This window comes from Hemitrygon akajei, chromosome 25 (assembly GCF_048418815.1).
Source record: "Hemitrygon akajei chromosome 25, sHemAka1.3, whole genome shotgun sequence".
Taxonomy (NCBI): Eukaryota; Metazoa; Chordata; class Chondrichthyes; order Myliobatiformes; family Dasyatidae; genus Hemitrygon; species Hemitrygon akajei.
In genome coordinates, this window is record NC_133148.1 from 40,152,813 (window position 1) to 40,175,552 (window position 22,740).

A 22,740-nucleotide genomic window follows, 5' to 3' on the forward strand; every position below is an offset into this window, starting at 1 on the left:
GGTGCATCTTGGCAAACTTACACCAGAATGACCTCAGAAGATCACACCGATGGCGAAGTTTCTCTGAACAGAAACGAGAAGAATTTCATTCATTCAGAAACCTCTGTACCAAAGGGGCACAGGCACTGAGAACGATGATTGAGATGGAGATTGATGCAGGATCGTCCAGGAAAAGACAGAGGATGAAACAGAGACAGCCTGCTCCTCGAGACACCAGATCCTGCAGACGCTGGAAGGATTGTCCCTGGAGACACTCCACCCACTGGGCTCCCTCTCCCACCCCCTCCATCTGCCTGTCATCCACACACTCTCACTGGGTCTTATCCCCCACCCTCTCCATCTGTCAATCACCCACACACTCCTCCTACTGGGCACCCTCCCCCACCCCCTCCATCTGTCAATCACCCACACACCCCTCCCACTGTGTCTTATCCCCCACCCCCTCCATCTGTCAATCACCCACACACCCCTCCCACTGGGTCCCTTCCCACACCTGTTCGCATCTGCACTCCCCCCACCTCCCACACTGTGTTTCACGCTCCAATTTCCCCTCCTGTCTAATTCCATTTACTGCCTTTTTGCTGTCTCCACCTCCCATCCCGTCTTCATCCGTCCCTCCTCCGTCTGCCTATCACCCCTCCTCACCAGGGTCCACCTACCACCTCCCAGCCTCGGTTGCTAGTCCCAATCTCCCCTCTTCCATCCATCTATCTGCACCCACCTTCGTCCTCTTGCCCCTCCCCCTCACCTGGTTACCTCCCCTCTACCTTTCGGTCCAGGTGAAGGGTCCTTTCCTCAGGCGCTGCCCGACCCACTGAGCTCCTCTGCTATTTTGTTTGCTGCCAGTTCCACTCCTGTCCCTGTGTCGCCCGTTCTTGGGGAGGGCATTGGGAGAACCGAGAGAGTGCAGTTCAGTTCGGGAGTCTTTGGGGAGGGTGCAGGACACTGCCTGGATTAGAGGGTGCGAGGGGAGATTAAGATTCAAGATTCTGTATTGCGCGTTCATTGCGTTAAGAACCGGCACAGCTGGGAGTTTGCTGGGGGACCCACCGGCGTCAACACAGTGTTCCCGCAATGCTCAGCAGAGGTTGGGAATGCTAGGTGCTGTTTCCCTTGGAGGTTTGGAGGCTGAAGGGGAGACCTCGGAGGGAAGGAGCTGATAAAACTCTGAGAGATTGTGTTAGAGGACACAGACAGAATCCTTTCCTCAGGATAGAAATGTTAAGCACAACAGAACATCTATTCAAGATCAGAGGGAGAAGGTTTAAAGGAGGTGTGTGGGCAGAGTGCAGTGGGCTCTGGGAATGAACCACCAGGAATGCAGGCAATAGTACCTCTTGCGCGGATGTTAGATACACCCAAGAATGGAGGAATGTGGGTCTTGTGCAGGCAGGAGATATTTAGTTTGATTTGGCACGGCTCTCTCGAGAAGACAAATATCAGATGTGTATTGCACGTGCATACTTGGACAATAAAATTAACCTTTGACCTGTTTTGGCATCGTGTCCAACAGAGACGTTGAGCCGAAAAACCTGTTCTTGTGCTATACCATCCTATGTTCCAATGCCAGGACTCGAGGACTTGAGTTACTGGGAAAGGTTGAGTAGGTTAGGGCTTTATTCCCCTGGAGTGTAGGAGAATGAGGGGGGACGTGACAGAGGTGTACAAAAGCATGAGGGAAGAGATAAATTTTTTATGCTTTTTCCAATGAGGTTGGCTGAGACTTGAACGAGAGGTCATGGGTTAAGGGTGAAAGCTGAAATTTTTGAGGGGGAATGTCTTCACTCAGAGGGTGATTTGAGTGTGGAGTTCAATTTGGGTCCGAACCACCATCCCACCATGACTGATTTCTTATCCCTCTCATCCCATTCTCCTTCCTTCTTCCCGTAACCTTTGACGCCCTGACTAATCAAGAACCCATCAACCTCTGCTTTAAGTGCACCCAATGACATCCTCCACAGCTGCGTGACGGACATGGATTATGACACTCAAGAGAAGTTCGAATAGTTGGGAGGGTATGAAGGACATTGGTTCGTGTGTGACTCTATGGGACCAGGCAGTTCAGCACAGACTAGATGGGCTGAAGGGTTTGTTATGGAGCTGGAGTGTGCTGACCAGTGATGCAAAATGGGACTTGGGTTCATCGTCTTGAGATTGGACCATCCAGCTCAGACTGGCAATTGCTGTGCGACGAAACAGCTGGACGCGGTCCTCAACGCTACGAGGCTGGGAGAGGGAAACGTGAGTGGGGGTGGTGGGGCGATGCGTCGCGGCGACTAAGCGCCAGGCCTGAGTGAGATTTCAGTGACATATCCAGCGCAGGGAGTTAGATGGAGGAGGGCCAGCTGGACTGACAGAACGCTGGCCACACAGTGGGAGAGAGGCAGGAAAAGAGGACAAGGGGAGAGAGGAGACTCCCCCCCACTCCCCGCCAACCCCAGCTAGAAAACAAACAGAAAAATACATAACTGAGTAGAAGCGAGAGCTGATCGAGTGATCAAATGCAAAACAGACCAGAAAGATCCCGAGTTTAAAGCTGTGTGGAGCTCAGAGCTGGGACAGTACAGACCAACGGAGAGGGAGGAAGCGCTGGCTTTGTATATGGGTTCCTGGATTAGAACTCCAGAGCCACTGACCTGATAGTTCAAATCCTTTATGGTCCAGAGTTAACAATCTGATAGTTCAATATCCCTTCATGTTGACTTGGTAATTATAACCTGATTAATTAAATAAAAGCTTATTATCAGTACTGATGATCTCACCTTCGTTAGAAGACCCATCTGTCAGAGAGGGAAGGAAACTGACAAACTGGCCAATGTACAATTCAAGACGAGGAATGTTTCGACAAGCAATAAATGGAGGCAAGCCACCCAGTTAGCAATAAATAGTGGCCCTTCCCACATTCAGTCAGTGAATAAATAAAATAGAGACATCCACGGTACATTTGAGGCCACGTGGCCCGTCATATCCATCCTATCCCACACGAGATACTAAAATCAATCCCATTTTGGTCTATTGTCCTGTTGGCTCTGGCACCCTAAGAGTCCAATGAGCCCCAATGCCTAAAATCCTGGAGGAACTCAGCAGGCCAGGCAGCATCTATGGAGAAGAGTAAACAGTCAACATCTCAGCCCAAAACGCCAACTGTTTACTCTTTTCCGTAGATGCTGCCTGGACTGCTGAGTTCCTCCAGCATTTTGTGTGTGTTGCTTGGACTTCCAGCATCTGCAGATTCTCTCTTGTTTGTCCCTGATACCTAATGCCAGTCTGGGGCCGGGAGTGGGTGGGGATCGGCCTACAACCTTACCCTTGGGATTGACATTGAACAAGGGTGGGAGGTAGAATGACCCCACTCTGTAACAATATCAGTTTTCACCCCAGGGTGTACATGTGGTCAAGGTCACTGGTAGTCCCAGTCCCTATTATGTCCTCCCCTCAGCTGGGAGTCAGTGATACCTGTGGGGGAGGTTCCTTCCAAACCCCGTTCTTGCTCAGAGCTGGCTTCACCTGCAAGGGAAGTGGATGGATATTGTAGGATTTTCTCTTTCCCACTCTAATACATCTGTCAAGCCATGCCAAGCAGGGTAACAGATACAGTATGCAAGGAGAAAGCATCCCAATCTGGAATGCTACCGGACAGTTCATCATGATGACTGACCTGAGTTCAGGAATGTGGTGCCCACAGGGCACAGGCCACCTCTCTCCTCGAGGGGTCTCTGCTGTTGCCTCAGGGGCCTACACCTTTGGAGATGATGGGGGGCCTTAGGGGTGGGGCTTGACTGATCTGCAAGTGATGATTGAGCACCCAGGAGCCCTGCAGTCGTCCAATTGGTGCAGAGGGGCTCTGCTTTGCCAAGGTAGGTGGCCAATAGCAGGAGATGGTCAGAGGTCAGGTGAGGGTCACCCACGGGTGAAAATATGGCCGCCAGTGAAAGTGAACACACTTGACAGAATAGGGACCGCACGGGTGGCTGGTTCAAACACTTTACAGGTGCCAAGGTGAATTAAATAAGTTTCTTCTTAATGTTAACGCACATGTTATAAAAATACATTTATAAATGTAGTCTCACAATCTTTTGCTTTCATACACTCAAAGTTTTCATCTGTATGCAGTCCTCCCTCAATACCACCAGCTCGATGTTTAAGTACTGGGATTTTTTAGAGGCTAGCGGTGTGTCTAGGGTGACCGACCGGGCGATGTCGGTTGACTTGGAGCTGGTGAAGAACTTGAGGAGTGGAGCCAGCCCCCTGGTCACATCGTTGCGGGCACCCTCGTTCACCAGGCAGTAGAGGATGGGGTCGGCCACGCAGTTGAGGCTGGTGAGGGCCAGCGAGACATGGTAGGCCATGAAGATGTTCTCCTCGAAGCTGCAGCCCTGCGGACTGCTTAAGTACATCATGCTACGCAGCAGTAAGATGAGGTGGTAGGGGGCGAAGCAAAGGAGGAGGATGACGATGAGGCTGAGGGCCAGCCTCTTGATCTTCACCTTCTCCCCCTTCTCCGTGGACAAGTTCCCCTTAATGGCCTTGAGGATGCCCTGGTAGGAGAAGAGCATGAGCACCCACGGGAAGAGGAATCCGATGAAGACCCTGTACAGGTTCATCTGGGCCACCCACTTCTCCATGGGGTACTTCTCGAAGCAGAAGGTGTGGTTGAAGCGGTCCTCGAAGAGTTCGTTGTGGAAGAGCGGCGCGGAGTTGGCGCCGATCTCGATGGTCCACACCACCACGCTGGTGACCACCGCCGTCTTCACCCTGCGGATCTTGGCGAACCTCAGCGGGTGAGCCACGGCCAGGTAGCGGTCGACGGAGATGCAGCTGAGGAAGGCGATGCTGATGTAAATGTTGGTGTAGAGGATGAAGCCGAAGAGCTTGCAGGACTCCTGCCCCAGGATCCAGTTGTCCTGGTGCAAGAAATAATTTATCCAAGGGGGAAGGGTGGCAATGTAGAGGAGGTCGGAGATGGACAGGTTGAGAAGGTAGACTCCCAGTTCGTTCTTCTGCTTAATCTGGAGGTACGCGGCCCACAGTGCCAGGCAGTTCGTTGGAAGGCCAATGACGATGACAAAGATATACAGCGTGGGCGGAAAGAGGCTATCAAGCCTGGAGTCCACCTGGCAGCTGTCTTCACTAATATTACCCATTTTACCTGCTCTGCTCAATCGCCCCAATTTCTGAGTCTCCCAAGAGAGAGAAGCCCATCGCCCGGAGCTCGTGAGCAGTCAGGAGCTGGCACTGGTGAGCAGAGAGCTCAGCCAGATATTCCATTGAACATTGAACTCGTAGTTTCTCACTGCACCCACAGCCGACTCCCTCTCTGATGCGTCGTCTTCCTGGTCTCTGGCAGGTTGGTTGGCGGGGCACCTGCGTTCCGCCGGCCGGTCACTTGGACTTGGACTTGGTCACCCCTGGGAAAACAAAAGAGCATTTCTTACTTTTTTTTTTGTACCACGTGGATTCAAGGCTGGTCGGTCTCTTCCCGCCCATCCTGTACGCTTCACCTGCCAGCCGGTTGGCCTCATCTATCGTATCTCTGGTGCTCCCGGGTACACCTTCTTCCACATTGGTGAGACCCGATGTGGACTGGGAGAACCGCTTTGGGGAGCACCATCACTCCGTCCATGGCAAACGATTTCCTGGTGGCCACGAACTTCCCATTCCCATTCTGGTAAGCTAGTCCATGGCCATCTCTACTGCCACACTCAGGTTGAAGAAGCAACACCTTATATTCCACTTTAGTAAACTCCAATCTGATGTCATGAACATCGATTTCTTTAACTTCTAGTAATCTCTCTCCCCTTCCCATTCTCTCTTCTTCCATTTCCCATTCTGGTTCCTCTCTCACCCTTTCTCTTTGCCTCACCTGCCTATCATCTCCCTCTGGTTCCCCTCCTTTTTCCCTTTTTTCCTCGGTCCACTACCCTCTCCAATCAGATTCCTTCTTCTTCAACCCTTTACCTTTTCCACCCATCACCTCTCAGCTTCTTACTTCATCACCCATGCCCCACATACCCGCCTTCCCCCCTCACTTGGTCTCACCTGTCACCTGCCAGCTTGTCCTTCTTCCCTTCCCCACTTTCTCATTCGGGCTTCTTCCCCCTTCCTCTCCTGTCCTGACGAAGGGCCTCGGTCCGCAACATCGACGGTTTATTCCGCCCCATAGATGCTGCCTGACCTGCTGAGTTCCTCCAGCGTTCAGTGTTAATGTTGCTCAGGATTTTCAGGATCTGCTGAATCTCTCATGTTTATTACGTAACTTTTGTAATGCTTCAACGGATGGGTTATGAAATTAACAGGGCTTCATTTCACCCATGAAGCTTTTGAGGCCTGCTGGTTGCAGATAATCATTTGTAAACATCCCTTCTTGCAGCCAGGCAGGACTTTCCGACTGTGGTAGGACCTGGATTTTACTGGATTTGCGCACTCCACCTGTATCATTTGAGGAGGTTCTGATTGGTTTCTCAAACCTGCTCTATTTTTATATTTATAGCTAGGGTGCCGAAGACTCCTGCACAGTGGAAGGCAACATGGAATGGAAAGCGAGATCGTAAATCTGGTGGGAGAGAAGGATGTTGGAAATGGTGAGGGTGGAATGCCATGGGAAGGATTGCTGGGGGGTGGGGGGGGGGGGGAACGTGCGGGTGCAGACACACCCGGCCCTGAGACACCAGGCAAGATCATTTGATTCCAACCAATTGGTTTATTGATCATTACAGAATGTCTCTCTGGTGCTTCCCTCTCCCTTCCCCTTTTCCCAACCACGATTCCCCTCTCCCTGCCCCCTTCCCACTCTCAGTCCACAACACAGACCCAGATCAGAATCAGGTTTATCATCACTCACCTGTGACATGAAATTTGTTTTTTTGTGTGGCAGCAGTACAGTGCAAAACATAAAATTACTACGGTACTGCGCAAAAGCCTTAGACACCCCAGCTATATATATGTGCTGGATAATTTTCAACAATACTGTATGTTTTTACTTCGAGATACACCACGATAAAGGCCCCTTTTGGCCTAACAAGCCCACACAGCCTAATTACACCCATGCGACCAATTACCCTGCTGTAAGTGGGTGCCCAGGGTTGGTGATGGGCGGAAGAGCCCACTCTGGAGCTGCAGAATTCCATGACTCTATGCTGGCTTTACACGGAGGTTGTGGGTTCAAATCCCACACCTGTGAGGTGGAGCAAATTGCGGGTTGATATTGTTTGTGCAGCACAGAGGGATTTGTTTTATATTTAGAGGTACAGGCCCCCTGCAGCGGCGCTGAGGCTGTGGGCCGGCTCTGGGCTCCGTGTCTGCAGACTCCGCCATGTTTTGTTCTGCTGCGTGATGAACTGAGGCCGAGGCTGTGGCCTGCTCCGGCTGCTCCGGACTGTAAGCTCTGCAATGATTTGCTCTGCTGCGTGATGGACTGAGGCCGAGGCTGTGGCCTGCTCCGGCTGCTCCGGACTGTAAGCTCTGCAATGATTTGCTCTGCTGCGTGATGGACTGAGGCCGAGGCTGTGGCCTGCTCCGGCTGCTCCGGGCTTCGTGTCTGCGGACTCACTTACGTTCTGAACGCTTCTGCTGTTCGCATGATTTGTTTATTTCTCCCCCTCTGCACATTGGGTGTCTGTCGATCTATTTTTAATGGGTTCTGCTCATCATGGCTGATCCATTTCCCTCTCGGCCCCAATCTCCTGACTTCTCCCCGTATCCCTTCATGCCCTGACCAATCAAGAATCTGTCAACCTCTGCCTTGAATATACATAAAGACTTGGCCTCCACAGCCACCTGTGGCAATGAATTCCACAGATTCAGCACTCTCTGGCTAAAGAAATTCCTCCTCATCTCCCTCTGGTCGTAGAATCCCCCACCACAGGAAGCATCCTCTCCACGTCTACTCTGTCACGGCCTTTCAACATTTGATAGGTTTCACTGAGAATTCCGCCCCCACCGTCCTTCTGAATTCTAGTGAGTACAGGCCCACAGCCATCAAACACTCTTCATATGAAAGGCCTTTCAATCCTGGAATCATTTTCGTGAACCACCTTTGAAACCTCTCTAGTTTCGGCACATCCCTTCTGAGATCAGGGGCCCAAAGCTGCTCACAATACTCCAAGTGAGGCCTCACCAGTGCCTCATAAAGCCTCAACATCCATCCTTGCTTTTACACTCTAGTCCTCTCAGAATGGATGCTAACATTGCATTTGCCTTCCTCACCACAGACTCAACCTGCAAATTAACCTTTAGGGCATCCTGCACAAGGACTCCCATTTTATCCCCATTTAGAAAATAGTCTACCGTTTTATTTCTTCTACCAAACTGCATGACCATACTCCTCCCGACACTGTATTTCACCTGTGCCATTTCTTTGCCTATTCTCCAAATCTGTCTAAGTACTTCCGCAATCTCTCTACTTCCTCAAAACTACCTGCCCCTCCACCTGTCTTCATATTCCTACTCGAGACAACCCTGTTCATTTTCCCACCTGATCCCACGATCGTTTAACTCTGTAAATATCTAAAAATCAAACACTGGAGACACCCACATCTTGATGCAGACTGGCCCTGATGTTGACTGAACATTAAGTCACTGTTGTCTCCACACAGGCCCCCATCCTAGAGTGTTTCCCATCGCTGTGGACTCCAGCCCTCCCCCCTCCACAACTGAGCGGGCTCCGCATTCCTGGCCTCTAATTGGCCGTGTCGAGGTGCTGGCTCGTCTCTCGCGCGCACACACACACTCGGCCTGTGTCATCCGCAGGGAATGTCACCAGTCTGATCTAGCTGCTGGTATGGGTGGCACTTCCTCACTGCGCCCGGGCACCGTGAGCTCAGAGACCTCCACCCTGAAGGTCGATGTGCTCTCGCGCAGTGGGGAGGGGGGGGGGCCTGCCCAGCTGTGGGATCTTGCTCTACCTACGAGGAGCGTTTGATGGCTCTGGGACCGTAATTGCTGGCGTTTGGAAAAATGAGGGGGAAGTCTCGAATATAAGGGATGTGGAGAGGATGTTCCCATTAATGGAAGAGCATCGGACCAGAGGGCACAGCCTCGGATTAGAAGGGGGTCCCTTTAGGACAGAGATGAGCCAGAATTTCTTTAGCCAGTGGGTGGTGAATCTGTGGAGGACAATTTAACTGAGTATAATTAAAACAGAGGTTCTTGATTAGTCAGATCATCAAAGGTTACGGGGAGAAGGCAGGAGAGTGGGGTGGGGAGGGATGATAAATCAGCCAGGATGAAATGGCACAGCAGGCTCAAGGGGCCGGATAGCCTAATTCTGTACCGATGTCTACTCTCTGCTGTCACATAGACGTGAAGCTCCCCGGTACTGGACAGTAAATGTATGACGCCTGTTACAATTGATGAGGGTTTAAATTCCCAATGCCATGGAATGCACCTCAGTGAGACAAGCCATTCAGCCCGCATTCCCCATGCTAGCAGCTCCATCCCACTCCTTCTCAATGCTCTTCTTCTTTGTCTCTGCCCAGGAAGCCCTCAAGGCCATAAGACACAGGAGCAGAATTAGGCCATTTGGCCCATCGAGTCTGTTCCACCATTTCATCATGGATGATCCATTCTCCTGCCCTCCCCCCACCCCCGTATCCCTTCATGTCCTGACCAATCAAGCATCTATTAACCTCTGCCTTAAATATGCTCAATAACTTGGTTTCCACAGCCATCTGTGGCAATTAATTCCACAGATTCACCACCCTCTGGCTAAAGAAATTCCTCCTCATCTTTGTCCTTGGAGGACACCTCTCTGTTTTAGACCTGTTCTGGTCCGAGACTCCCTCAACACGGGAAACATCCTCTCCACATCCACTCTATCAGGCTTTCAGGACCAAGGATTGACTTTATTCGCCATATACGTGTGTTAGGAATTTGCTGTGATGTGTTGGCGTGACATGCAACAAAAAACAACAACATTCAACAATTCTATACTTGAGAAAGTCTGCAGATGCTGGAAATCCAGAACAACGCACACAGCAGGCCAGGCAGCATCCATGGGAATGAATAAACAGCCGACGTTTTGGGCCGAGACCTTGTTCAGAACCGAAAAGGAAGGGGAAAATGAAAGAATAAAAAGGTGGGAGGGGAAGGAGGATGGGTAGAAGGTGATGGGTGAAGCCAGGAGGGTGGGAAAGGTAAAGGGCTGGAGAGGAAGGGATCTGATAGGAGAGTAGGAGAAAGGGAAAGAGGAGGGAATCTGGGGGGAGGTGATAGATAGGTGAGAATAGGTAAAAGGTCAAGGTGGGGGTAAATTTGTTTACTGAAAGGGGAAATCGATATTCATGACATCAATTATAAAGTATAAAGAATTATATAAAATAAAGTTAGAAGAAAGAATATGGATAAAATCTGGAATAAATACCAAAATACCAGCAAATATTTACAGTGTAAACAGCGTTATAAAATGGTTTTAAAGTGTTTACAGTGCAGTGACTGAGGGTAACAGATAGAGGGGGTGGGGGAGGCTAACTAGAATGGTCGATCAGATTAACTGACTGGGGGAGGAAACTTTAAGGTGGTGTGAATTTTTTTTTGTTTTAATAGCCCTGTGGCGCATTCCAGGGTGGGTGGGTGGTGGGGTGGAGATACGTCTCTACTGAAGGAGGTGTAAGGTGCTCCTTCCCTCCGCTACCCTGCAGGTCACCCTTGGACAAGGTGTAGCACCTGCTTAGCCCCCGATCAGGGTCACGTGAAGCCATGGGAGCACGTGGTGGATGGTCATATGAGCAGCCGGTGAAGATCACAAGTCCTGGTGACGTGACCACTGACACCAGGCAGACAATCTCTGAAGAGTATTGATAATGGCTGGGGTCACCCATCTTGTAAAGACACTGCCCAGAAGAAGGCAATGGCAAACCACTTCTGTAGAAAAATTTGCCAAGAACAATCATGGTCATGAGACAATGATCGCCCACGTCATTTGACATGGCACATAATGATGATGTCACTTTTCAGAAGGGAGCTTTTGGAAAAGACATTTTGCAGGGTAGGTGGTTCCCACCCTGTTCCCGCCCACTTCTTTGTCCCGGGCACATACAAGTCCTGGTAGACTGTAGCCAATGACCTTTACTGCTGACCTGACAGTTTGCTGCTGTTTTCCCCTGCTTGTTGTTCCCCTTGGCAACTTGCCCCCATGGCGGGGAGGTTGAGCCTGGTTGGGGAGGGCCAGGGATGCAGCAAGTGAACGAGAGATGGATATACAGAGGTGGAGCATGAAAAGTAGTTTCCCCTACCCTTCCTGGTTCCCTCTTCCCTTTTTTCTGTCTGCATTCCATCTATTCCCTCAGCCGCACGACTCATCCACTCTCCTGTCCTCTGCAAGACCGTCTCACACGTGTTGAAAGGCCTGGGCAGAGTGGATGTGGAGAGGGTGTTTCCAATGGTGGAAGGGTCTTAGACTGGAGGCCCAGCCTCAGAATACAGGGAACAGAGATGAGGATGATGAATCTGTGAAATTCATTGCTAGAGACAGCTGTGGAGGCCAAGTTATTGAGGATGATTAGTAAGTGTATCAAGGGGACGGAGAGAAGGCAGAGGAATGAATCAGCCATGATGAAATAGCAGAGCAGACTCAGTGGGCTGAATGGCCTACGCCTGCTCCTATGTTCTATGCCCTCATAACCTCTCAAATTCACTCTGATGCTGGGCTTTGATCCAAGACATTGACCATTCCTTTCTCTCCCACCGATGCCTCTCGACCCCCTGTTGCTGTGGTAGACTGTGGCTCCAGATTCCATCATCTACAGCCCTGGTAGCTCCACATTGCCTGGGATGGAACGTTCCCGTTAGGCTGGGCTTGGCTTTCGTAGAACACAGGAGGCCGAGAGAAGAGGTCTGACAAATTTATGAGGGCCAAGCAGTAGAAAGGGTGGATTTCAGGAAACATTCCCACGGGGGGCGGGGGGCAGATCGGGCCAGGTGGGGGAGCGGGCACGGTCACGCGGTAGCTTAGCGGTTAGCACGACGCTTTCCAGCACCAGCGACCTGGGTTAAATTCCCGCCTCTGCCTGTAACGAGTTTGTACGTTCTCTCCCCGTGACTGCATGTGTTTCATCCGGAGTGCTCCGGTTTCCTCCCACAGTCCAAAGTCGTACCGGTTGGTAGGTTAACTGGCCATTGTAAAATTGTCCCGTGATTCGGCTGGGATTAAATTAGGGGATCGCTGGGCTGCACGGCTTGAAGGGCCTGTATCTCAATTAATAAACAAAATATATTTCCCCATACTGGAGATCAGAGAGCTGAAGTTTTTAAAGAAAATCAAACTATTGGAGGATCTCAGTAGGTCAGGCAGCATCTACAGAGGGAAATGAGGATTCGCATCCTGACTCTCGGAGGAGCTACAGATAATCTGAAGAAGTTTAACATTCAGACTCTGGAATGACCCCCCTGAGAAGGTGCGGGAGGAAGCAGTGTCTGGACAAGCACCACATCTGACAAATACAGAAAGCCAAGGACAAAGTGTTGGTAAATGCGATTAGCATCGATTGGCATTGCGAGGGATATTGGGCTATGAAATTATGGAACGCATTATTATGGATTAACTAAATAAGAACTTACATATCCTGTATATAATTTAACTTTCAGCTGAGACTTTGTGGCTTCTGAAATGCTAATTGGGAACCCCAAGGGGAACGTCTTCGCTCGGAGAGTGTTGAGAGTGTGGAACGGCCCTGCCAGCAGAAGTGGTGCATGCAGGCTTGATTTCAACATTTCGGAGAAGTTTGTTCAATTACTCTGCATGGATGACAGGGGTATGGGGCCAGCTGGAGTGGTAGATTGGCATGGACTAGAAGGGGTGAAGGGCCTGTTTCTGTGTTGTATGACTACAGAACTGTGCAAAAGTCTTAGGAAATTTATATTAGGCAAGAAACGGTGTTGGATAGACTGTTGAGTCTGAAGGCTGATAGGTCCCCGGGAACTGATGGTCTGCATCCCAGGGTACTTAAAGAGGTGGCTCTAGAAATTGTGGACGCATTGGTAATCATTTTCCAATGTACTATAGATTCAGGAACAGTTCCTCCTGATTGGAGGGTGGTTAATGTTGTCCCACTTTTCAAGAAAGGAGGGAGAGAGAAAACAGGGAATTATAGACCGGTTAGCCTGACATCAGTGGTGGGAAAGATGCTGGAGTCAATTATAAAAGAGGAAATTATGACACATTTGGATAGCAGTAGAAGGATCAGTCCGAGTCAGCATGGATTTATGAAGGGAAAATCATGCTTGACTAATCTTCTGGAGTTTTTTGAGGATGTAATTATGAAAATGGACAAGGGAGAGCCAGTGGATGTAGTGTACCTGGACTTCCAGAAAGCTTTTGATAAAGTCCCACATAGGAGATTAGTGGACAAAATTAGGGCACATGGTATTGGGGGCAGAGTACTGACATGGATTGAAAATTGGCTGGCTGACAGGAAAGAAAGAGTAGTGATTAACGGGTCCATTTTGGAATGGCAGGCTGTGACCAGTGGGGTACCGCAAGGTTTGGTGCTGGGACCGCAGCTGTTTACAATATACATTAATGATTTAGATGAAGGGATTAAAAGTAACATTAGCAAATTTGCCGATGACACAATGCTGGGTGGCAGTGTGAAATGTCAGGAGGATGTTATGAGAATGCAGGGTGACTTGGACAGGTTGGGTGAGTGGGCAAATATATGGCAGATGCAGTTTAATGTGGATAAATGTGAGGTTATCCACTTTGGTGGCAAGAACAGGAAGGCAGATTACTATCTAAATGGAGTCAAGTTAGGAAAAGGGGAAGTACAACAAGATCTAGGTGTTCTTGTACATAAGTCAATGAAAGCAAGCATGCAGGTACAGCAGGCAGTGAAGAAAGCTAATGGCATGCTGGCTTTTATAACAAGAGGAATTGAGTATAGGAGTAAAGAGCTCCTTCTGCAGCTGTACAGGGCCCTGGTGAGACCCCACCTGGAGTATTGTGTGCAGTTTCGTCTCCAAATTTGAGGAAGGACAATCTTGCTATTGAGGGAGTGCAGCGTAGGTTCACAAGGTTAATTCCCGGAATGGCGGGACTGTCATATGTTGAAAGATTGGAGCGACTGGGCTTGTATACACTGGAATTTAGAAGGATGAGAGGGGATCTGATTGAAACATATAAGATTATTAAGGGATTGGACACACTGGAGGCAGGAAGCATGTTCCCGCTGATGGGTGAGTCCAGAACTAGAGGCCACAGTTTAAGAATAAGGGGTAGGCCATTTAGAACAGAGATGCGGAAAAACTTTTTCACCCAGAGAGTGGTGGATATGTGGAATACTCTGCCCCAGAAGGCAGTGGAGGCCAAGTCTCTGGATGCATTCAAGAGAGAGTTAGATAGAGCTCTTATAGATAGCGGGGTCAAGGGATATGGAGAGAGGGCAGGAATGGGGTACTGATTGTGTATGATCAGCCATGATCACAGTGAATGGAGGTGCTGGCTAGAAGGGCCGAATGGCCTACTCCTGCACCTACTGTCTATTGTCTATTGTCTATTGTCTATCTTAGCTATATAGATGTCTAAGACGTATGCACAGTACTGCAGTCATACTCGGTAAATCTATAGAATAGTAACTGTAACAGGGTTAATGAAAGATAAACCAGAGTGCAGAAGACAACAAACAATTGCAAATATAAATAAATAAATAGCAATAAATTACGAGAACATGAGATAAAAAGTCCTTAAAGTGAGATCATTGGCTGTGGGAACATCTCAATGGATGGGCAAGTGAGTGTAATTATCCCCTTTTGTTCAAGAGCCTGATGGCTGAGGGGTAGTCACTGTTTTTGAACCTGGTGGTGTGAGTCCTGAGGCTCTTGTACCTTCTACCTGATGAAGCAGAAAGAAAGGAGCATGGCCTGGGTGGTGGGGGTCCCTGATGACAGACCTGCTTTCCTAGGACAATGTTTCATGTAGATGTGCTCAAAGTTTGGGAGAGCTTTGCCCATGATGCACTGGTTCGAATCCACTAATTTTTGTAGGATTTTCTATTCAAGGTTATTGGTGTTTCCACACCAGGCCATGATGAAGCCAGTCAACGCACTCTCCACCACAATTTCATAGAAATTTGTCAAAGTTTCAGATGTTATGGAGTCATCCCTCAGCACAGGAACAAAATGATTGTAGTTTGTTCTCAGAGGTTTTTGGAATAGAAACCAGTGTTGAATATTGAAATGGTTTCGCTGTTTGGGATATGCTACCATTGTGAATATGTCATTCTGAAAATGTATTTGAATCTATTCCAAGTGTTAAAGTTAGTTAGGTGATTATGCAAATAGAAACAGAAGAGTAGAGCACAGGGACAGGCCCTGAGGCCCACAAGGTTGTGATGAGCCATCTAGAAAGTAAATCAAACCCCTCAAAGACTAATCACCCAATAGAACATAGAACTGTAATTAATGTTTTTTTTATGATCTTTGAGTTGAAGAGATTTAAAACATCGTGGCTGGGAAGTGAGATTCTCCCGAACTCTCTCTCTCTCCTGGAGTTTTACTGAGTGAATAAAGACGTTTACATTTCCCAGTTACCGTGTGGCCCCGTTTCAGTCGGTCACAATATCAGCAACGAGATCTGAATCAGAATTAGGTTTAGTATCACCGGCAGACATTGTGAAATTTGTTAACTTTGTTGCAGCAGTACAATGCAATAGAGAAAAAAACTGCGAGTTACATTAAGTATATATTTGCCTATTAAATAGTTAAATTTAATAAGTAGCGCAAAAAAAAAACAGAAATAAAAAAGTAGTGAGGTGGCGTTCATGGGTTCGATGTCCATTCAGAAATCAGATGGTAGAGGGGAAGAAGCTGTTGCTGAATTGCTGAGTGTCTGCCTTCTGTAAGGATGTATCTCTATACCATACTCTGTAAAGATTCCTTATGAGGGGGCATGGTAGCGTAGTGGTTAGCACAACGCTTTACAGTACCAGCAACTCGGGTTCAATTCCCGCCGCTGTCTGTGAGGAGTTTGCATGCTCTCCCTGTGACCACCTGCGTTTCCTCCGGGTGCTCCAATTTCCTCCCACAGTCCAGAAACATCGGATTAGTAGGTTAATTGGTCACATGGGTGGCCTGGAATAGCCTATAAACATGTTGTATCTCTGAAAAAAATATTTCCTGGCACATTAGGTCTCTTAGTCTCCAAGGGAGTTCTTTGAAGTCACTCCAGCTCCTTCTGTGGATGGAAAGCCTGAAATTTGTAACCACTAAGCTAGTCAATATGTTTGAGGAATTAACTACTGGCTCAACTCAAACCCCACTCGGTAATACCAGATTCCCAGCCCTCCCCTGAGGTCTGCGGCTGGGCTCGGAAATCAAACCGTGATGTTGCTATCCCGGGGTCCCGAGGCGTGTGGATTCCACGGTTCCCGGGGGGATCGGCTTTCTTTTGGCTTGAAAGGTCTTCCCATGCTAGAAGTGAACTGTGCCAAACTGGCAGTCCCTGGAGCCTACCAGATCCCCAGGCCTCCGGCGGAGTGCATGGGATGTCCAGAGTGCCCCTTACTCTGAGGACTGCGTAACCCATCACAAGAATTAGGAAACAGGGAAATTATAGAAATTCCTTCTCAGAGGAAGATGGATAAACACAGTTATAGTGTGCAGCACAGAAACAGGCCCTTTGGCCCCTCTAGTCCATGCTGAACTGCTGTTCAGCCCGGTCCCATTGACCCACACCTGGACCATAGACCTCTATGCCCCTCCCATCCATGTACTTAAACAAATTCTTTTAAACGTTAAAACCACCTCTTCTATTTCCGCCAATCATGTTGACTGTCACTTATCAGCTTCTGCCTACCAATACTTACACACACATGCACCCACGGTAAACTGTTATTCTCCCTGGTCTCGTTGATCCACACCTGGACCACAACCTTCCATCCCCACGGTCTTTCCACGACCATGATGGTTCTTGGCAACTTTTTCTACAGAAGTGGTTTGCCATTGCCTTCTTCTGGGCAGTGTCTTTACAAGACGGGTGACTCCAGCCATTATCCATACTTTTCAGAGAGGGTCTGCCTGGCGTCAGTGGTCGCATAACCAGGACTTGTGATCTGCACCGGCTGCTCATATGACCATCCACCACCTGCCCCCATGGCCTCACGTGACCCTGATTGGAGGGCGGAGGTGAGGGACCCGCAGGCTAGTGGAGTGAAGGAGTGCCCTACACCTCCTTTGGTGGAGACATATCTCCAACCCTGTCCTCCCAAACCAAACATCAGACCAAACATTAGAATGGGGAACAAATATGATCTAAGTGACTTTGATCGTGGAAAATTGTCGGTGCCAGATGGGGTGGCTTGAGTACCTCAGAAACTGTCTGATCTCCTGGGATTTTCATGCACAACAGTCTCTGGAGTTTACAAAGAATGGAGTGAAAAACAAAAAAAAAACATCCAGGCAGCGTCAGTTCTGTGGGTGCAACGCCTCGTCAAGGGGGGAAACCGGAGGAGAATGGCCAGACTGGTTCAAGCTGAATAACCATGTTACAACCTTGGTGTGCAGTGGAACATCTCTGAGGACACAATACGTTGACGTGGATGGGCTACAGCAGCAGAAGACCAGGAATGCACACTCAGTGGCCACTTTACTAGATACAGAAGACACCTAACAGAATGGTCACTGGATGTGCACACACAGTATTCAGCTGTGGTCCGACTAATATTGTACCAGGAGCTCAATGCTCTTATAGTCTATATCCCAGTGTATGTAGGCTGGCCCCCCAAATGTCTTTATCACCACTTAGCAATTCTTTAGTGTCACAGAGAACATAGAGCAATACAGCACATGAACAGCCCCTTTGGGTCACAATATCTACCCTGATGGCAAATCAAGTTTATTGTTATTTAACTATATACGTGCATACCGTCAAACAAGACAACGTTTCTCCAGATCAGGTGTAAAGCACAGTCGTACGCACAACACCCAATAACTTGGGAAAGTAAAGATACAATCTACAGATGAATTATGCATAAGTAAACAAAGTAAAGTGCATAAAGTAAATATTGTCAGGTACAGAACAGATTAAATGATGACACTTTGAATGTGATCTGGCAGGGAGTTCAGAAGCCTGATGGCCTGGGGGAAGAAACTGTTTCCCATCCTGACCGTTCTTGTCTTTATGCATCGGAGTCTCCTGCCTGATGGTAGAAAGTCAAAGAGGATGCTGGATGGACGGGTGGGATCGTTGATAATACTAAGCCCCCTGTGTACACATGCTTCTGATAAATGTCCCCGATGGGTGGTAGGGAGACCCCTATGATCTTCTCGGCTGTCCTCAAGCAAATCAATCTGCTTGCAAATGCTTCAATATTCTTACACACCTTGCATGTTCCTGTGTCTTTCCAAATGTCTCTTAAACACCACTATCGTGTCCGTTTCCAGTGCCAACCCTAGGAGCCCATTGTAGAAATTGCTGTCTTGAACATTTGTTTCCCTGATCGGCACTCCAGTCCAAACCCCATCGGTTTGTGTTATGATTTATCTTTTTGAAGGTCCAGCATAGTGCAGGCCCTTCTGGTCCTCTTGAGCTGTGCCATCCCATCAACCCCCGACACCCTCGGTTTATCCCCGTTTATCACCGGTCAACTTACAATGAGTAATGAACCTACTCGATACGCCTTTGGACTGAGTGAGGAAACAGGGGCACCCGGGGAAAACCCCCCGCATTTCACAGGGAGGACAGAGGCTCCTTACAGGGGGTAGCCAGAATTGAACTCTGAACTCTGACACCCCGAGCTGTAACAGCGTCATACTTACCGCCAAGCTGCCGAGGCATCCTGGGATTCCTCTGCCTCATTAACAAGGCTTGGCCGTCTGTTTACAGCTACGGTAGCACAACGCTTTGCAGTACCAGCGACCCGGGTTCAATTCCCACCGCTGCCTGTAAGGAGTTTGTACCTTCCCCCCGTGACCGCGTGCGTTTCCTCCCACAGTCCAAAGACACACCGGTTGGTAGGTTAATTGGTCATTGTAAATTGTCCTGTGATTAGGCTCGGGTTAAATCTGGGGTTGTTGCGGTGGCAGGGCTCGAAGGCCCAGAACGGCCTATTTCGTGCTGTATCTCAATAAATAAAAGTAATATAAGTACCCTTGAAGACCAAGGAGGAAAATTTATTTTTATTTTCATTAGTGGATTCAGTGCCAGCAAGAAACCTCAGTCCTGTGAGATCAGGAATTTTATTCATTTTTGTACTGAAATGCTGGAGGTGACTTTCAGTGACTAACCTTGTTTGTCTCTGTCTCCTTATTACTCAGATAGACATTGATAACATCTTTATACGAAATATGACTTTGCAATGTGCATATATTGTTACAATTTAGACCATTAGAGATAGGAGCAGAATTAGGCCATTTGGCCCATCGAGTCTGCTCCACCGTTTCATCATGGCTGATCCATTAACCTCTCAACTCCATTCTCCTGTAAGCTTTGAGATCCTGACTAACTATCAACCTCTGCTAAAGGCCTGGCTCCACAGCCACCGTGGCAACAAATTCCACAGATTCACCACTCTCTGGCTGAAGAAATTCCTCTTCATCTCCATTCTAAAAGGACGCCTTTCTATTCTGAGGCTGTGTCCTCTGGTCTTAGATTCTCCCGCCATAGGAAACATCCTCTCCACATCCAGTCTATCTGTGTCCTCTGGTCTTAGATTCTCCCGCCATAGGAAACATCCTCTCCACATCCAGTCTATAGAGGCATTGCAACGTTCGATAGGTTTCAATAAGGTCACCCTTCATTCTTCTGAATTCCAGTGAGTACAGGCCCAGAACCATCAAACGCTCTTCATACGACAAGCCATTCAATCCCGGAATCATTTATGTGAACCTGCTTTAAACCGGCTCTAATATCAGCGCATCCTTTCTGAGATAAGGGGCCCAAAACTGCTCACAATAGTCCTCTCAAAATGAATGCATTTGCCTTCCTCACCACTGACAAAACCCGAAAATTAACTTCTAGGGAATCCTGCATGAGGACTCCCAGGTCCCTTGGCATCTCAAATCTTCTCTCCATTTAGAAAATAGACCACACTTTTATTTCTCCACCAAAGTGCATGACCATGCACTTCCGACACTGAATTCCATCTGCCACCTCTTTCCCATTCTCCTAATCTGTCTAAGTCCTTCTGTAGCCTCTCTACTTCCTCAGAACTACCTGCCCCTCCGCCTATCTGCATATTGCCTGAAAACTTGTCAACAAAGCCATCAATTCCACCATCCAAATCATTGACCTATAATGTACGTCAATTAAAATTCAGTTGTATTTTAACTTCGTGCATTTCGTTGTCACACAGCTTTACAGAACAACAGTGGGATCTTCAACTCATCGCGTTCATACTGACTGAGATACCTGTTATGTTTTGCAAATCCAGAAACTAATTGAAACAAAAAACACGGGGGCACATAGATAGCTAGGGTGCCTAAGACTTCTGCATGGTACTGTATTTGCCAACGCGGAGCAGAGAGTGCGTTTGTAAAGGACGTTGGGAATGGCGAGGGGTGTGGGACTGGTGGCAGAGAAGCAGTGCCCGGGGTGGGAGGAGGTGGTGTGGGTACAGACACAACCAGACCTGAGGCACCAGGTGAGGCCATTTGATTCCAGACAAATAGTTTTACATAAAAACACAAAATGCTGGCAGAACTCAGCAGGCCAGACAGCATCTATGGGAGGAGGTAGTGACGACATTTTGGGCCGAAACCCTTCATCAGGAGTGGTTTTACATTACAGAATGTCCCTCTGGTGCTTCCCATTCCCTCCCCTCTCTCTTCCCCTTTCCCCAACCATGATTCCCCTCTCCCTGCCCCCTTCCCACTCTCAGTCCATAACAGAGACCCAGATCAGAATCAGGTTTATCATCACTCACATCTGTTATGAAATTAGATTTTTTGTGGCAGCAGTACAGTGCAATACATAAAATTACTACAGGACTGTGCAAAGGTCTTAGGCACCCTAGTTACAGTATATATTCGAGTATCTAAAACTTTTGCACAGCACTGTATGACGTGGTGGCGCAATAACGCACGCCATTCATGTACTCCTTCCCTCTAACCCGTAACGAATTATGTAAACAAAGAGTAACCCGTAACGGATTATGTAAACAAAGAGTAACCCGTAACGAATTATGTAAACAAAGAATGCTCAATCAAACAAAGCATTTACAACATTATTCAGATATTACTGAACTATTGAGTACACTATAGTCCCCATCGATATTAATAACTGAGTTACCGTGTCACCAAAGTCCGTAGCAAATTTCTACAGGTGTACTGTGGAGAAGATTCTCACTGGTATGAGGGTGCCAATGCACTGGATTGAGCAAGCTGCAGAGAGATGTAAACTCAGCCAGACTCATCATGGGCACCAGCCTCCCCTGCATCGAGGACACCTTCGATAGGCCTCAAGAAGTTGGCATCTGTCATTAAGGAAGCTCACTACCCAGGACATGCCCTCTTCTCATTAGTACCATCAGGGAGAAGGTACGGGAGCCTCAAGACATACACTAATGCTTTAGGAACAACTTCTTCCCCTCCGCCATCTGATTTCTGAACTATTTTGCATTCTTTTTAAAAATCATTTTATATTCCTTATTGTACCCTACAGTGTTTAAAAATGTATTGCTATCTACAATTAATTTTGTGACATACGCCAAATAATAATAAACCTGTTTCAGATTCTGACTCTGATCATGAAAGCAGGCCTTTCGGCCCATCAACTGCCAAGCACCCATTCACACCTGACCCAATTCTTTCTCTTGCAACCCCTTTCCGATTTTCCTGCCGCCCTCCAACACTGGGGGGCAATTGACTGTGGATAATTAACCTTCTAGCCCACCCGTCTTTGGGACATGGGAGGGGTTCAGAGCACCCTGAGGTGGGGGGGGGGGGGTGAGAGGCGACCCATGCGGTCACAGGGAGAACCCGCAGACTCCGCAGAGAGAGATCTGGATCGAACCCGGGGGTTCCCCGACTTCCATGGCATGAAAAAGGTTGGGAATCCTTGCGCTAATTGCTAAGTCTTAAGAAAAGAAAGTACCTGCGTTTGTTGAACTGTCCCGTAGCTCTCCTGTGTCTGATCTGAAAATGCAACAGTGCTCTTACAAAAAAAAACTCAGTGTGTTTTACTTGGAAAGACTGCTTTCTCATAAAAAGTTACACATGTTATGTGCCAATCGGCAGTTTCATAAGTCCTGTCAGAACTTATATCAAAGCCAAAATATTATTAGTGGACGTGACGTCATTAATGATCTGACTCACTCCCTGAGTATGGGGCATTGTAATGGCAGAGACAATAGCTGAAAGGTTGTGGATGTTTGAGCCATGAATGAGCAACTTCCAGTGGAAGGTTAATGCAACCAGAATTATTTTTCAATTCTCGACATTTATGGTGACAGTACTGCTTTTCTTACTGGCTTCCTCTGATAAACATCTCTTTTGGGAAATTTCTCTGGGCTTCCTGGTATTATATTTAGAGAAAAATCTCCTGGAACCAACATCTAAAATCAGGCCATCGTTCCCCCCCCCCCCCCCGCCCCCTTGGGATCTTGCTGTGCGCGGGCCAGCAGCTTTTCTGAGTCGCCGCGCTCCCTGGAGTGGCAACTACCGCTAAGAGTCACTCCCCGAGATTGCGAGGATCTTTCTCCACCGCCTCCCCCCCTCTCCCACTCTCTGTCCCGTCAGTGGCCCCAGAGTTTAAGCGTGTGTGGTCTTTAGCGGCTGCGCTCCAGGTTTCCGTTCATAAACCTCGCCAGTTCT

The 22,740-nt window shown here is 48.4% G+C and overlaps 1 protein-coding gene across 2 annotated transcripts in view; it reads right to left on the bottom strand.

The window, feature by feature from the left end:
* Positions 1-501: 501 nt before the first annotated feature.
* Positions 502-22,740, bottom strand: part of LOC140716545 (G-protein coupled receptor 4-like) — a 119,678-nt gene continuing 97,439 nt past the window's right edge. Inside the window, exon 2 of one of the 2 annotated variants that reach the window (XM_073029360.1) lies at positions 502-5,408. In XM_073029360.1, coding sequence (XP_072885461.1) covers positions 4,083-5,144 — 1,062 coding nt within the window. In that variant the 5' untranslated portion in view covers positions 5,145-5,408 and the 3' untranslated portion in view covers positions 502-4,082. The remainder of the gene's footprint in view (positions 5,409-22,740) is intronic. The other variant, XM_073029359.1, reaches the window with a different exon arrangement.